The 15482-nt window shown below is 40.9% G+C and overlaps 1 protein-coding gene across 1 annotated transcript in view; it reads right to left on the bottom strand.

Annotated features, from left to right (window-relative positions):
• Positions 1 to 15482, bottom strand: part of cep72 (centrosomal protein 72) — a 217609-nt gene that overhangs the window by 91587 nt on the left and 110540 nt on the right. Inside the window, exon 7 of the mRNA XM_059944915.1 lies at positions 9561 to 9739. Coding sequence (XP_059800898.1) covers positions 9561 to 9739 — 179 coding nt within the window. The remainder of the gene's footprint in view (positions 1 to 9560; positions 9740 to 15482) is intronic.

Genomic DNA, 15482 nt, shown 5'->3' with positions numbered 1-15482 from the left:
TAAAGCATTCTAAGAGTGACATACGGTCGGAAGGTGTTGAATCGTTGTGGATAGAGCTAAGGAACAGCAAGGGTAAAAAAAATCCCGATGGGTGTTATATACACACCTCCAAACAGTAGTAAAGATGTGGTCTACAAATTACAATGCCAGATAGAAAATGCATGCCAGAAGGGCAATGTTACAGCAGTCGTGGGGGATTTCAATATGCAGGTAGATTGGGAAATTCAGATTGATTCGTGATTCCAAGAGGGGTAATTTCTAGAATGCCTACGAGATGGTTTTTTAGGGCAGCGTGTGATAGAGCCCACCAGAGGAACAGCTATTCTGCATTGGGTGTTGTGAAATGAACTGGAATTGATTAGAGTGCTTAAGGTCAAAGAACCCTTAAGGGCAAGTGATCATAATATGATCAAATTCACCCTGAAATTTGAAAAGGAGAAAAGAGAAAAAGGTAGAGGCATGAGAGAGGAGTTGATTAGAATAGATTGGAAAAGAACACTGGCAGGGATGATGTTCAGTTCTTGAACTCAATCACATGGCTGATGAAGGCCAATACACTGTATCCCTTCCTAACCACACAGCCAACATGTGCAGCAGCTTTGAGTGCCCTGTGGACTTGCACCCTAAGATCCCTCTGATCCTCTACACTATCAAGAGTCTCACCATTAATACTATATTCTACCACATATTTGACCTGCCAAAATGAACCACCTCATACTTATCTGGGTTGAATTCCATTTGCCACTTGCTAGAGGCTCAGCAATCTCCTCCCTCGCTTCCCACAGTAGCCTAGGGTATATTTCATCCAGTCCCGGTAACTTATCCAACTTGATGCTTTCCAAAAGCTCCAAGGTATCCACTTTCTTAATGTCTTTATGCTTAAGCTTTTCAAACTGCTGTAGGTCATCCCTACAATTATCAAGGTCGTTTTTCGTAGTGAATACTGAAGCAAAGTATTCATTAAGTACCTCCACTACCTCCTCTGGTTCCATACACACTTTTCCACTGTCACACTTGATTGGTCCTATTCTCTCACGTCTTATCCTCTTGCTCTTCACATACTTGTAGAATGCCTTGGGGTTTTTCTTAATCCTGCTTGCCAAGGCCTTCCAATGGCCACTTCTGGCTCTCCTAATTTCATTCTTAAGCTCCTTCCTGCTCACCTTATAATTTTCTAGCTCTCTATCATTACCTAGTTTTTTTTAAACCTTTTGTAAGCTTTTTTGTTACTAGATTCTCCATAGCCTTTGTACACAATGGTTCCTGTACCCTACCCTCCTTTCTGTCTCATTGGAATGTACCTATGCAGAATGTCGCGCAAATATCCCCTGAACATTTGCCACATTTCTGCCATACATTTCCCTGAGAACATCTGTTCCCAATTTATACTTCCAGTTTCCTGCCTGATAACTTCATATTTCCCCTTACTCCAATTAAACATTTTCCTAACTTGCCTGCTCCTATCCCTCTCCAATGCTATGGTAAAGGAGATAGATTTGTACTCACTATCTACAAAATGCTCTCCTACTGAGAGACCTGACACCTGACCAGGTTCATTTTCCAATACCAGCTCAAGTACAGCCTCTCCTCTTGTACAGTAGGCTTATCTACATATTGTATCAGGAAACCTTCCTGAACATACCTAACAAACTCCACCCCATTTAAACTCCTTGCTCTAGGGAGGAGCTAATCAATATTGGGGAGATTAAAATCTCCCATCACAGCAACCCTATTATTATTACACCCTTCCAGAATCTGTTTCCCTATCTGTCCTCGATGTCGCTGTTACTATTGGGTGGTCTAAAAAAAGCACCCAGTATTGACCCCTTCCTATTTCTAACTTCCACCCACAGAGACTCAGTAGACAATCCCTCTATGACTTCCTCCTTTTCTGCAGCCATGACACTATCTCTGATCAGCAGTGCCATGCCCCTAAACTCTTTGGCCTCCCTCCCTGTCCTTTCTGAAACTTTAAAGTAGCCATCCAAGTCTCTGTAATGGCCACAATATCATAGCTCCAAGTCCTGATCCAGGCTCTAAGCTCATCCGCTTTGTTCATTATGCATCTTGCATTAAAATAGACACATCTCAAACCATCAGTCTGAGTGCATCCCTTCACCATCACCTGCCTGTCCTCCCTCTCACAATGCCTGCAAGCTTTCTCTATTTGTAAGCCAACTTCCCCTTCCTCCGTCTCTTCAATTTGGTTCCCACCCTCCTAGTTTAAACTCTCCCCAACAGCCTTAGCAAACCTCCCTATCAGGATACTGACCCCCTTGGATTCGAGTGCAACCCATCCTTATAGTACAGGTCATGCCTGCCCCAAAAGAGGTCCCAATGATCCAGAATTCTGAATCCCTACCCCCTGCTCCAATCTCTTAGTCACACATTTATCCTCCACCTTACTTTATTCCTATACTCACTGTCGCGTGCCACAGGCAGTAATCCTGAGATTACTACTCTTGTGGTCCTGCTTCTCAGCTTCTTCCCTAACTCCCTGTAGTCTGTTTTCAGAATCTCCTCCCTATGTCATTGATACCAATATGTACCACTACGTCTGGCTGTTCAAATATATACCATGACAAATATGCCAGAAATTTTCAGATTTTAATAAATTGGGCAGTTAATCACAATATTTAAAATGTGCTCAGTAGTCCTAGTATAAACACTGTTCCCTTTCAGTTTAATGTTGTCAGTCGAACAAAACATAATATGCAATGTAGTTACCGGTGTCTCCCGTTTTACGAATGTACACTTTACACCACTTCGCTTTTACAAAAGACCTACATTAGTAACCTGTTTTCGCACTACAAAGAGGATTTTCGCTTTTACAGAAATTTTTCCCATATAAATTAATGGTTCTTTACTTTATGCCATTTCGGCTTATGAAAGGTTTCTTAGGAATGCTCTACCTTTGTAAAAGGGGGAACACTTGTATTTTGAAATTTGCATTGAAGTTATTAAGTGTGACCAGGATATCTGCAGTGCCAATATCACTGTATACAATGGTTTGACTTGACTTTCCTTTCTGGTATGTCTTTGCAAACTACTTACTGTAAGGAAGTAACTTCCCCATGATGTGTGACATTCACAGTAAGTAGATCGTAGGATTTAATTACATGTTGTGCAACATTCAACACCAAAATAAGAAAATGTGTTTGAGTCAACAGCTTTTCTTTGAGTCACACTATTTTGTTTGTGCTTCCAACTTGTCTTCTTTATTTGTCGACTACTATGAGGAAACATGGCTTGTAGAATGGAAGATCATGACATTTACCACACCAGAGGAGGAAGAGGTAGATAAAACCCAAATTCAGCGAGTGACTGTTTTTAATGTTCATTTGTGGGCAATTTATCCTGAGCAGGCAACAAAAAGTTTAGCTTTGTTTTCCCAAACAATTTCTTTAAATTGTATTTTCAGGATCTGGGCCTTGGTCACCAGGCCAGAATTTATACTACTCACTAAGAGATCTTGAAAAGATGATGGCATGCAACCTTCTTGAACTGCTCATGTTTCAGGTAAAGCTATTTTCACAGAACTATTGTGCTGAGAGTTTCATGACTTAGACCATTAGCAATCAGCCCTTAAAATTTTTTCGTGTTAGTCCTGTGGTCTTCTCATCTTCATTCTTCGTGGCAGTAGAAGTCATAGATTTGGGAAATGCTGTTATGGTAGCCCAGACAAGGAACTTCAGCACAATTTGTGACTTGCGCACACTAACACCACTGTGTGCCGGTAATGTAGGGAATGAATGTATATGGTAGTTGAAGAAATGAGAATCAAGTGTGCAGCTTTGTCTTGGATCAGAATCAAGTTTATTATCACTGACAAACATTGTGAAATTTATTGTTCTGCCATAGTAGTACAATGAAAATTAAAAAAGTTACCATAAGTTACAAAAAAAATACTGCAAAACAGGAATAGTGAGATAATGGTCATGGACCTTTCAGAAATCCGAGGGACTTCTGATGACCATGTTGGACTTTGTCAGAGCAGTTGGTGCTACATTCATCCAAGAAAGAGGATTCTGTCATGCTTCTGATTTGTGGATGGTGGAAAAGCCTTGGAAGGTTAGAAGATGAATAACTTGCCACTATCATCCAGCCCCTAATCAGTACTTATTGCCCTATTTATTTGGCTGGTCCAGTTTCTGTTGAATGGTATTAATGATGGAGAACTTATTGATACTAATGTCGGTCAATGTCAAGAGGAGGTGGCAAGACCATCTCTTGCTGAAGATGGTCACTGCCTTGGCAATTTTGTGATATCTTATTACTTGTCTGGTGTCAACTTGTGCTTGAGTTTTGTCTAAGTTTTATTGCATGCAAATATGGACTGTTTCAAACAATAAAAATAATCTTCAATAAATCTTTTATTACTATTGTCTCTCCTTCAGGGGTTTCAAACCTGAGGTTTTCAAGTTAGTAGGGTAAACATACTCACTACTAATTCCACTGTTAACAGTTCATGTCTTCAGCTTCTAACCGTTGCTTTGTTTCTCTCCTTTTCCATTGCTACATCCAGCCCTCGCATAGGGTTTTTTTTCAAATTCTCCTTTCTTTTTGGTAAACCTAATTTTCATCCTTCCACAGGTGGAACTTTCTAACATTACATCTTTGGGTTTAATTAACCTGGGTTACACTTGGGGATGCCACCCCTGTCGATTACATGTGCCTTCCACAACTCAGGTTCCCCTGTCACCTGACTGAGCTCACCTTCATCCCCATTGCATTGGAGCCCAGGTTCCCTTCACTGTCTACGGGTAAAAGGTGATTCTGATGAAAAATTTTGATAGGGCCATTTCCATCTTCTGGTTTCACCCGGAAAATTGGCACATTTGGCATCTGGCTCTACACTACATAAGGAGTAGACTCGCGTCAGTCAGCCAACATTTTCTTCCCCTATAGCACTCTGGCAACTGTGGATGTCCTCTGATTCTTTGTGAGGAAAGCTTGAGCATATCTGGTGTAGTTATTAGTGAAGACCAAGACATTCGCAGCATTGCTTGAATCAGGCTCCATGGAAAGGAAATTCATACACACTAGATCACTCTGCACTCTGTAAACGGGACAATGGAGCAACTTTCCTAGGCAGTGTCTTCCTCTGCATCAGATGCACGACTTACAGTACTCTTCAACCTCAGGCTTCATTCGGGGCTGGTAGAACCAATTTAGGACCAATCCATAAGTCTTGTCAAACCCCAAATGACCTGAAGTGAAGTGAATTCAACACAATCCTCCGATGCTTCTGAGAAAAAAGTAACTAGGAACATGAAGGTCAAGTCTGGAGGAGATGTGACCCTGTATAAAATCTGGTTCCTCAACTCCAGTTTGTTCCATTCTATCATCAGTAGGGGTATGGTAGGGTGTTTCATCTTTTCAAATTGGGCCATATCCCCTTTTGCAACAGATGACTGAAGGGCACCTATACAGGGGTCGTCTTGCTGGGCTGCTGCCAATTCTGCAGCACTCAAAGAAGGGAACTGCTTCATATCCAGAGGGGTAAAGTTGCAATAAGCTTGTGGAATGGCACAACCAGAAGATCCCAAATGATCCACAGCTCCGTCCTGCTTTAGCCTTGCCTGATTTCCCCGCTGAGGGAAACTGGCACATTGCTTTAACACCAGAGAATGGAACACTCTCTCATTCTTTGGCCATTTCCAGCACCTCATGCAAACTTTGGGCCAATGCAGCTGCATCAATGATCCAGCTCCTCAGCTGATAATTCAGGCTGAAATCATAAGCAGACAATACTGCCAACCATTCAATCTCTGGCATTCAACATCGCTAAGGTCAGGATATAAGTCAGTGGATTGTCATCAGTCCTCACCTAAACTTGGCACCGTATAGTCACTTAACATCCACCACAGCCCATTTCAATGCCAGAAACTCCAATTTGTGCATAGGGTAGCCTTGTTCAGAGGCAGACAGACTCCGGCTGACGAAAGCAATGAGTCTCAATCCTTTGCCCAGTTCCTGATATAGAACACCCCCTAAACCCTCATGGCTGGCATCGGTATGCAGCACATATGGCAACTGGGGGTTTGCAAAAGCCAACACAGGTGATCTTGTCAGAACTTTTTCAACAGCTGAAAGGCCTCTCCCATCTTTCCCTTAAAGTCTCTGAAGGGCTGAGATAAACTTTACTTTCTCCTTTCTTTCTCCTCCCTTTCTTCCCCATGGGAGGGTAACCACACAGAAGCTGGTTCAAAGGGTGGCTTACTTCGGAGTAGTCCTCACAGAATCCAAGGAATGACCGCAGAGCACTCATATTCTCGTGTCTTGGCCATATGAGCACCGCATCTATCTTGGATGGACACGTCCAGTGACAGTTTTAACCCATCAGCTCTCAGGCAGTTTAGCACCTTCATTAGCCTCATCTCGTGCTCCTCCAGTGTTTACCCAAATACTATGAGATCATTTAAGCACACCAGTATCTCAAGCAAGTTCATGTCATCAACACAATTCTCCATGACACGTTGGAAAGTAGCCGGTAACCCTGATATGCCCTGGGTCGTTCTTCCAAACTAAATGAGTCCAAGTGAGCATATAACTGCCACCTTCTCTTTGTCAACTTCTCTCATGGGTATGTGATATACTCACTCCTTTGGTCCAACAAATTGAACCATTTAGCTCCACTTAGGCAAGCCAGAGCATCCTCAATCCTCGGAACAGTACATTAATCGGGGACTGTATGTTGGTTCAGTGTCTGATAGTTAACACACATTCGTACCTTCCCATTCTTCTTTCTCACCATCACTATGGGTGACACATAGGGACTCCTTGACTTAGTGGTAATTCCAGCCTCCTTCGGCTTCAGCAGATGCTGCCGAACTTCTTCCATCTCCACTGGTGCTAACCATAAAGACCTACCCTGAAAGGATCGTGTGCCTGAACCTCATTATCAGCTCCTGGGCTGTCTATTGTGCCATAGACTTCTTCTGATGCTTATGTTTCGAACCAACAGGTTCTCTGCCTTTAAGGACCTCAGCAGCCTAGAGTCTCTACCAGTCACTTTCTTTTCATATTATCTGAGCACTGTCTCTCATACAATAACTAAGACGTCTACTCCACCCAAGTCTCATATTCCTCCTCCCCACTGAGGGAAGGCTTAACTCCCCGAGGGACCTTGTTGAATCTCTTACTAAAGTCTGGATAGACAACATCTAACCTCACAGATCCTAGGACAACTCGATCAACTTGTAAGATAGGACCTGTCCCACAGAAAGTCAATTTGTTTACATAAACAAACTAACATAAACACAAGAAATACAGTACATGCTGCTGACCTGCAGAGATCCTCTAGTATTTTGTATGCATTGATTTGGATTTCCAGCATCTGTAGAATTTCTTGTGTTTGTGTATAATTTATGTTAGTTTGTTTATGTAAACAACATGACTTTCTCAAATATGAGTAGGTTTGCAGGTGCTGGAAATCCAAAGCAACACACACGGTGTGTTATTATGACTTTCTGTGGGACAGGTCCTATCTTACAAGTTCATCGAGTTTTCCTAGGAGTTGACCAAGGTGATCTGTGAGGTTAGATGTTGTCTATCGAGACTTTATTAAGAGATTCAACAAGGTCCCCTGTGGTGGGCCCATATGGAAGAGTAAGATGCACGGGATTCACAGTGACTTGGCCATTTGTTTTCAGAATTTTCCTGCACATTGCACTGAGGGGGTAGTGGCTGATAGTCTTAGGATCTCAGCAGGTCAGCAGCATGTCTGGAAAAGGATAAACAGTCCACGTTTCGTCTGAGACCCAACTTTAGGACTGGAAAGGAAAGGGAAGATCCCAGAGTAAAAAGGTGGAGGTAGGGGAAGGAAGATAGCTAGAAAGTGAAAGGTGAAGTCAGATGGGTAGGGCTGAAGAGGAAGGAATCTGATAGGACAGGAGAGTGAACCATAGGAGAAAGGGAAGGAGGAGGTGATAAGAAGTGAGAAGAGGTAACAGGCCAGAACATGGAATAGAAGAAGACGGGAGGTGGAGGGAATTTTTTTTTTAAACCAGAAAGAAAGATCAATGTTCATGCCATCAGGTTAGAGGCTACCGAGACGGAATATAAGGTTGCACAAGAGGAGGCTGTGGACTGACGAGTTGAAATGGGAATTGGAATCAGAACTAAAAGGTTTGGCCACCAGGAAGTTTTGCTTATGGCAGAGGGAGCAGAGGTGCTTGATGATGCAGTCCCCCAATTCACGAGGAGGCTGCATTGGGAATACCAGACACAATAGTCTTCCCCAGCAGATTCGCTGGTGAAGTTTTGCCTCAACTTGAGGGGCTAAATGGAAATGAGGGAGGAGGTTAATAAGCAGGTGAGCCACTTTGGCCGCCTGCAGGGATAAGTTCCAGGAGGGACGAATGGACAAGGAAATCACAGAGGGGGTGATCCATGCAAAAAGCTGGAGGTGGGGGGTGGGCAAGGAAGGTAAAGATATGTTTGGTGGCAAGATCCTTGATCCCACCACCAAACATACATAAATTATACATAATTTACATACATGACAAAGTAAACAATATTTGTAGAGGCTGTGAGAGAGAGATAAAGAAATATGGTTGAGGTAGTATTAAGCCAACCTTTCTTCATAAGGCAAACTAGAAAAATTAGTTTCATAAATTTTCTCTGGTGCTGAATAATTAGCCTTTTTTTCTTGCTTTTTCATTGGTTGTGAAGGAAATTGCACTTTGAAGGTTATAGATTCAATTTTTTTCAAAAGCTTCTGATTTTAAAAGGATAAGTATTTTAATCATAGATAAGAAAAAAGAAACTATATAGTGCTTTGCACTTTGGTTGGATGACTTCATCTATGATGAAAGAATCAGCAAAAAATAACCAATTAATCATTGGAAAATACAAAAAATAATTATTTATGCCAGCTAACCCTAACCCTTGAACAGAAAATTCTACAAAAAGTAGTGGAAACGGCCCAGTCCATCATGGGTAAAGCTCTCCACGCCATTGAGCACATCTACACAAACACGCTGTTGTAGGAAAGCAGCATCCATCATCAGGGATCCCCACCACCCAGCACGTGCTCTCTTCTTGCTGCTGCCATCAGGAAGGCAGCACGGGAGCCTCAGAACTCACACCACCTGGTTCAGGAACAGTTAATACCCCTCAACCATCAAACTCTTGAATCAAAGGGCATAACTTTACTTGCCCCATCACTGAAATGTTCCCACAAACTATGGACTCACTTTCAAAGACTCTTCATCTCATGTTCTTGATATTGCTTATTGATTTATTATTGTTTTTTCTCCCTTTTTGTATTTACACAGTTTGTTGTCTTTTGCAACACTGGTTGGTGCAGTCTTTCATTGATTCTATTATGGTTATTATTCTATGCACTTACTGAGTATGCCTGCAAGACAAAGACAATGAATCTCAAGGTTATACATGGTGACATACATGTACTTTGATAAAAAATTTACATTGAAATTGGTCTTTGGTCTGATATTTCCTCTCACTGAATTAACAATGCAAATCCTTCCACTAATAAAAGTGCCTGCGTATTTTATTGAAAGTGATGATGAAAATACATTTCACAACATTCTTACCTTGCATTTTATGCAACTCGGCCTCAGGATTATTTTTCACTGAACCTGTGATTCTTGCAGGTATATTCATATCCCAGTTGGACTTTGCAATGAGGTTCAGAACAGCTTCATCATCTTTATCAAGTTCTGAGTATTTCTTTGCCAATGAGCCTACAAATTCTGCCCTTGGGTGCCGGGGCCTACAGTGAAAAGAAGTCAGTAATTTAGAGAAGTTGTATAAAAGGCATGAATTGAATCAATACAAAACCCAGTCCTGCCTTTTTCCAACATATAAGCAACCTAAGTAATCACCAAGAAAGGAAAGCTGGCTTAATTATACCCATTTTTTGGTTGGGTGCAAAACCAATTTCAGCTGGTCAAATTGCAAAAATGATGGACTTTTTAAATCTGAACTTCTGTTTTATTTTTCTCTGTTGACTTCACTAATAATTTTAGTAAGAGTGGTGAAACTGTGGGATTCTTTGCCTTTAGCCAGAGTGGTGAATTTGTTGACTTTGCCACAAGCAGCTGTGGAGGCCAAGTCTTTATGTATATTTAAGGCAGAGGTTGCTAGATTCTTGATTGGTCAAGCCATGAAGGGAAGGATTGGGGCTGAGAGGAAAATTGGATCAGCCATCATGAAATGGCAGAGCAGACTTGGTGGGCCAAAAAGCCTAATTCTGCTTCTATATCTTATAGTCTAAATACCTGCATGTACTGATTTACAGATCTATTGGTCTAACAATTAAAGACGGCTGCTCCATTAAATGGACTAAAAAGAGTGAAAAATGCAACAGGAAAAATCAACAATGAAGAGTTAATGATTGCTCTCAGGGGAACTTTAGGCAACCAGCAAGGTATTGCTTAGCCAACTATTTTAAAGGATTCTCAAAGAATGAAAAAAAGAACAATTTTTAGCAAACAAATTACACACCCCAACAAGTTCAAAATGCAAAACTGGAATACACACAAACTTACAATAAAAGCAATACAAATGTTTTTAAAAAGTTGAGTTTTACAGTATTGAGTTAACTGAATGGCAATCTACACAGACAAAATTCATTTTGTTTAAGAGTCTGAGTCAGATTGTTAAGGAAGCTCAATGGAAATTAAAATTCACTGACACCTCATGCAAAGTACAACACCTACTGAGTTTCTTTGATAAATGTCACGGTTAAAAAAATAAGAGGCTAGATGACAAAAGGGATGATAATACTGAGAAGATAAAATTGGGTGCAATGATACAAGATATAGTAGATCCAAGGTAAATGCAAATACAGTAAGTATCATTATCTGAATGTGTCCAAAAGGTTTTAATGTGTCAAATGGAAATATCTTGATGCTCATTCTTCCAATTACCCTGATGATCATTAGAAAACTACAAAGAAAGACAGATCAAAATGGGAATGGGTTAGAGAATTAAAGTAGGAGGGTGGCAATATTTGAGACCATGTTTCTAAATGTATCTCTTGGTTTCTACATCATGATTGAAGGGTGAACAACGATTATGGCATATTAAACATACACAGTTTCAGTTGGAAACAAATTGAAATAGTAGACAGTGTAAAGGTGGTAAAAGTACAAAATTTAAATATTACTATTCTAAAGACAAAAAGGAAATATAAAAAGAAACAAATCTGTAAGAGGAAAGGGGGCATTGTTTACCTGCCCCTTACACTTTATTCTCCATTGTTATTGTTTTACATTGTTCTACTTCAATGCACTGTAGAATGATTTGATCTTTATGAATTGTATGCAAAAAAAAAGTTTCACTGTATTTTGGTGTATGTGACAATAATAAACCAATACCACAGGCAGGACCATGAATAAAGTTAATTAAAATGTGAAGATTTTTTAAAATAATACCATTTAGAACAGTTAAATTTTGCTTTTAAATGCTTTTAAACAAATTGAAATAGTAGACAATGTATTTACTTAAATTTTGTAAGTAGAAAATGAATTTTTAGGTATTTCCTTTTCCAAGAGTAAATGGGACAATCCATCAGATTTCCCATGATTAGTTGTCCTCTTTATTTGATCTTGTAATTGTGTCCTCCACGAACCAGAGCCTATCTCTGCATTTGTGCTGCTGCCATTAGTGGAACACCCTTCTGTAGACTGAAAATGGACACTAGTGGTTGATGATCGATAATGAGGGTAAACTCTGCCTCATACACATACTCATTGAAATGTTTTACACCCACGACCAGACTCAATGCCTTATTGTCAATCTGTGCATAATTCTTCCCTGTAGTTGTAAGAGAAAATGATGCAAAGGCTACGGACTGTACACTTCCATCACACATAACATGTGACATAACTGGACCATTACCATAAGGTGAAGCATCACAGGAAAGCTTCACTGGACAAGGTGGATCATAATGCGAGTACAGCTTCTGACATCACCAATTCCTTTCCCTTTTGGAAAACTACCTCACACTGCTTTGTCCATTGCCATTTCTTCCCGAGCTGTAGAAATGTGTTCAAGGAATGGAGCACAATAGCCAGGTTGGCAAGAACCTGTATAGTAATTGACAAATCCTAAAAAGGATCACAACTCTGACTCATGCTTTGACCTTGGGACATCCACTACTGCTTGAATTTTCTGAGCACACTTGTCTAATTCTTCGCTATCAAAGGTGTGTCTACAATAAATGATACTTCGTTTAAAGAATTCATACTCATTGCATCATGCTCTGAGACAGAATTTTCTAATCTTTTTAACACTACCTTAGGGTTTTGGAGATGTTCCTTATCAACCTCACCACTAACAATGCTGTCATCCAGATAACACCAAGCACCTGGGCAGCCTTGCAACACCTGGTCCATAGCTTACTGCCAGTGTGCAGCTGCAGATGCTACTCCAAAAATAAGCCTATTAATAGTTATAAAGCCTTTTGGGAGTGTTTACGGTGAGAAACACTTTGGACCCTTCTTAGATGTCCATCTGCAAGTCACATTCAGCTGTCCTCTTTGCTGAAGTGTTTTCCTCCTGAAAGATTTGCAAAGATATCCTCTATCCTGGGCAGAGGGTATTGATCTACTTACAGTACTGGGTTGATGGTGACCTTATATTCACCATAGGTCCTGACAGACCCATTCTCCTTGGCTACTGGGACAACTGGCATTGCCCATAGGTCCATGCAGCCTTGGAAAAAATTCCTTCAGCTTCCATGCAACCTAGCTCACTGGCTACTTTAGCACAGACAGTATAAGGAACCAGAAGGGCTTTGTAAAACTCGGGTGTGGTATTTCATTTAACACTATATTACCCTTGATATATTTGAGTTTTCTGATGCCATCTTTGAACACTGCTATGGTATCATCAAGTACCTTTTCAAATTCGTTTTCAGTTGACTCTTTTGCAAAGGATGTGGCATGCAAATGGTGAGTGGATCTCCAACTAAGCTGTCATTGTCTTAGCCAATCACAGCCACACAATGCTGGCCCTCCTACTTTTACCACATCCAAGAATGTGGCTTGTTGGCTGTTGTATTTCATTATTACGAATGGCAATCCCACAGGAATCAACTCTCTCCAGTACAAGTTCATCGTTGGATATCTGAAGGCTTCAGTTCAGTATCTTTGAAATGCTGTTCAAGCTCATTTTGTGGAAAGACTGAAACAGCTGAGCTAGAGTCCAATTCCATTTTAATGAACGCTGTTCACTTTGGTGTGAGCTGTATTGCTTGTCTCCTGTTAGTTTTCATATTGTAAATCTCAAGGTTACCCAATACCGTATCACTCTCATGATTTTCAGATTATTCATCAACCACATGCAGCTTAGTGTTCTTTTTATGAAATTGCAACTTGACGTTTTACTTTTCTATCTTCCCTATGCAATTTTTTTTTGTCTGCCAACATGCTTTTTGTATTAGAACCATAGAACATTACAGCACAGAAAGAGGGCTTTTGGCCCTTCTTGGCCGTGCCAAACCATTTTTCTGCCTAGTCCCACTGACCTGCATCTGGACCATATCCTTCCATACACCTCTCATCCATGTACCTGTCCAAGTTTTTCTTAAATGTTAAAAGTGAGCCCGCATTTACCACTTCATCTGGCAGTTCATTCCACACTCCCACCATTGTGTGAAGAAACCCCCCCCCCCCCCAAATGTTCCCTTTAAACTTTTCCCCCTTCACCCTTAACCTCTGGTTTTTTTCTCCCCTAGCCTCAGTGGAAAAAGCCTGCTTGCATTCACTGTATCTATACCCATCATAATTTTATACACCTCTATCAAATCACCCCACATTCTCCTACACTCCAGGGAATAAAGTCCTAACCTATTCAACCTTTCTCTGTAACTCAGTTTCTCAAGTCCCAGCAACATCCTTGTAAACCTTCTCTGCACTCTTTCAACCTTAATAATATCCTTCCTGTAATTAGGTGACCAAAACTGCACACAATACTCCAAATTTGGTCTCACCAATGTCTTATACAACCTCACCATTACATTCCAACTCTTATACTCAATACTTAGATTTATAAAGGCCAATGTACCAAAAGCTCTCTTTACGACCCTATCTACCTATGACACAACTTTTAAGGAATTGTGCTGCATTTTCTGCAAGTTTCACTTTAAACATGAATTGGTCTGGTGTACATGGGCCCCTGCCACAAATGTAACACAATTTGTTTGGCCAAGCCACCTTCTGTTTAAACAATTTTATTCACACTTGGTTTCATTCCTCACTGCAACTCAATGTGCAAACCTCTGTGAGAGGTTATTGTTGTGGCACCACTCAGCCAGATCTTCAATCTCCCTCCTATATACTGATTCCCTACTCCTTTTGATTCAGCCAATGACAGTATTGTCATCAGCAAACTTAAACACAGCACCGGAGCTATGCATAGCCTCACAGTTCTATGCATAAAGTGAGTAGAGCGAGGTGGGGAGGGGGAGGACGGAAGTGGCTAAGCACACAGTCTTGTGGTGCATCTGTGTGAATGGAGATTGTGAAGGAGACGTTGTTAGTTAATCTGAACTGACTGGGGTCTGCAAGTTATGAAACCGAGGAACCAACTGACAACTGTGTAACACTGTGTACACTTCTTGCTGCCTCAATAAAGCAGCCAGCATAATCAAAGACCCTACCCATCATGGACATTATTTCTTCTCTGCCCCCTACCATCGGGCAGTAGATACAAAAACCTAAAAGCACAACCATTAGGGTCGAGCACAGCTTCTTTCCAGGTATTATAAGGCTATTGGACAGTTTTCCAGCACGATAAAGTAGCCTCTTCACTTACAACCTACCTCGTTATGACCGTGCATCCTACTGAATACCTGCACTGTACCCCCTCTGCAACTGTAGCACTTTATTCTACATTCTGTATTTGTTTCACCTTGTGCTACCTCAGTATATTGTTATGAATTTATTTGTATGAACAGTTTTTCACTCTACCTCAGCACGTGACAATAATAAGGCAGTTTATTAATTTGCCTCAGGAGAGAATAATATCTTGCACAACACAGGACGAGGTTCATTTCTTCATTATGACATAATGAAGTATCATGACAAGAATATAATAATATACTTAGTGGATCAACAAAGCTCTTAATCAAGACCATTAATTGCTTTTATCAGAATTTTAAAGGTCAAGGGATAACACAGTTGAAACTTTCACAACAGAAAAGCATCATTACATTGTCACTGTCAGGAGATACTAGCATGAATAGAAGATTGGCTGACTGGCAGAAGGCAAAGATTGGGAATAAAGGAAGCATTTTCTGATTAGCTGCAGATAACTAATGGCATTCCCCAGGAGTCAGTGTTGGGGCAGCTACTTTTTACATTAATAATCCTAACAGCACTGTGGGTGTACCTACACCTCAGGGACTGCAGCGGTTCAAGAAGGCAGCTAATCATCACCTTCCCAAGGGCAACTAGGGATGGGCAATAAATGCTGACTTAGCTGGCAACGCCCACATCCTTTAAACA

This window comes from Hypanus sabinus, chromosome 20, assembly GCF_030144855.1.
Source record: "Hypanus sabinus isolate sHypSab1 chromosome 20, sHypSab1.hap1, whole genome shotgun sequence".
Classification (NCBI taxonomy): domain Eukaryota; kingdom Metazoa; phylum Chordata; class Chondrichthyes; order Myliobatiformes; family Dasyatidae; genus Hypanus; species Hypanus sabinus.
This window is presented reverse-complemented; position numbering and strand designations above follow the sequence as displayed.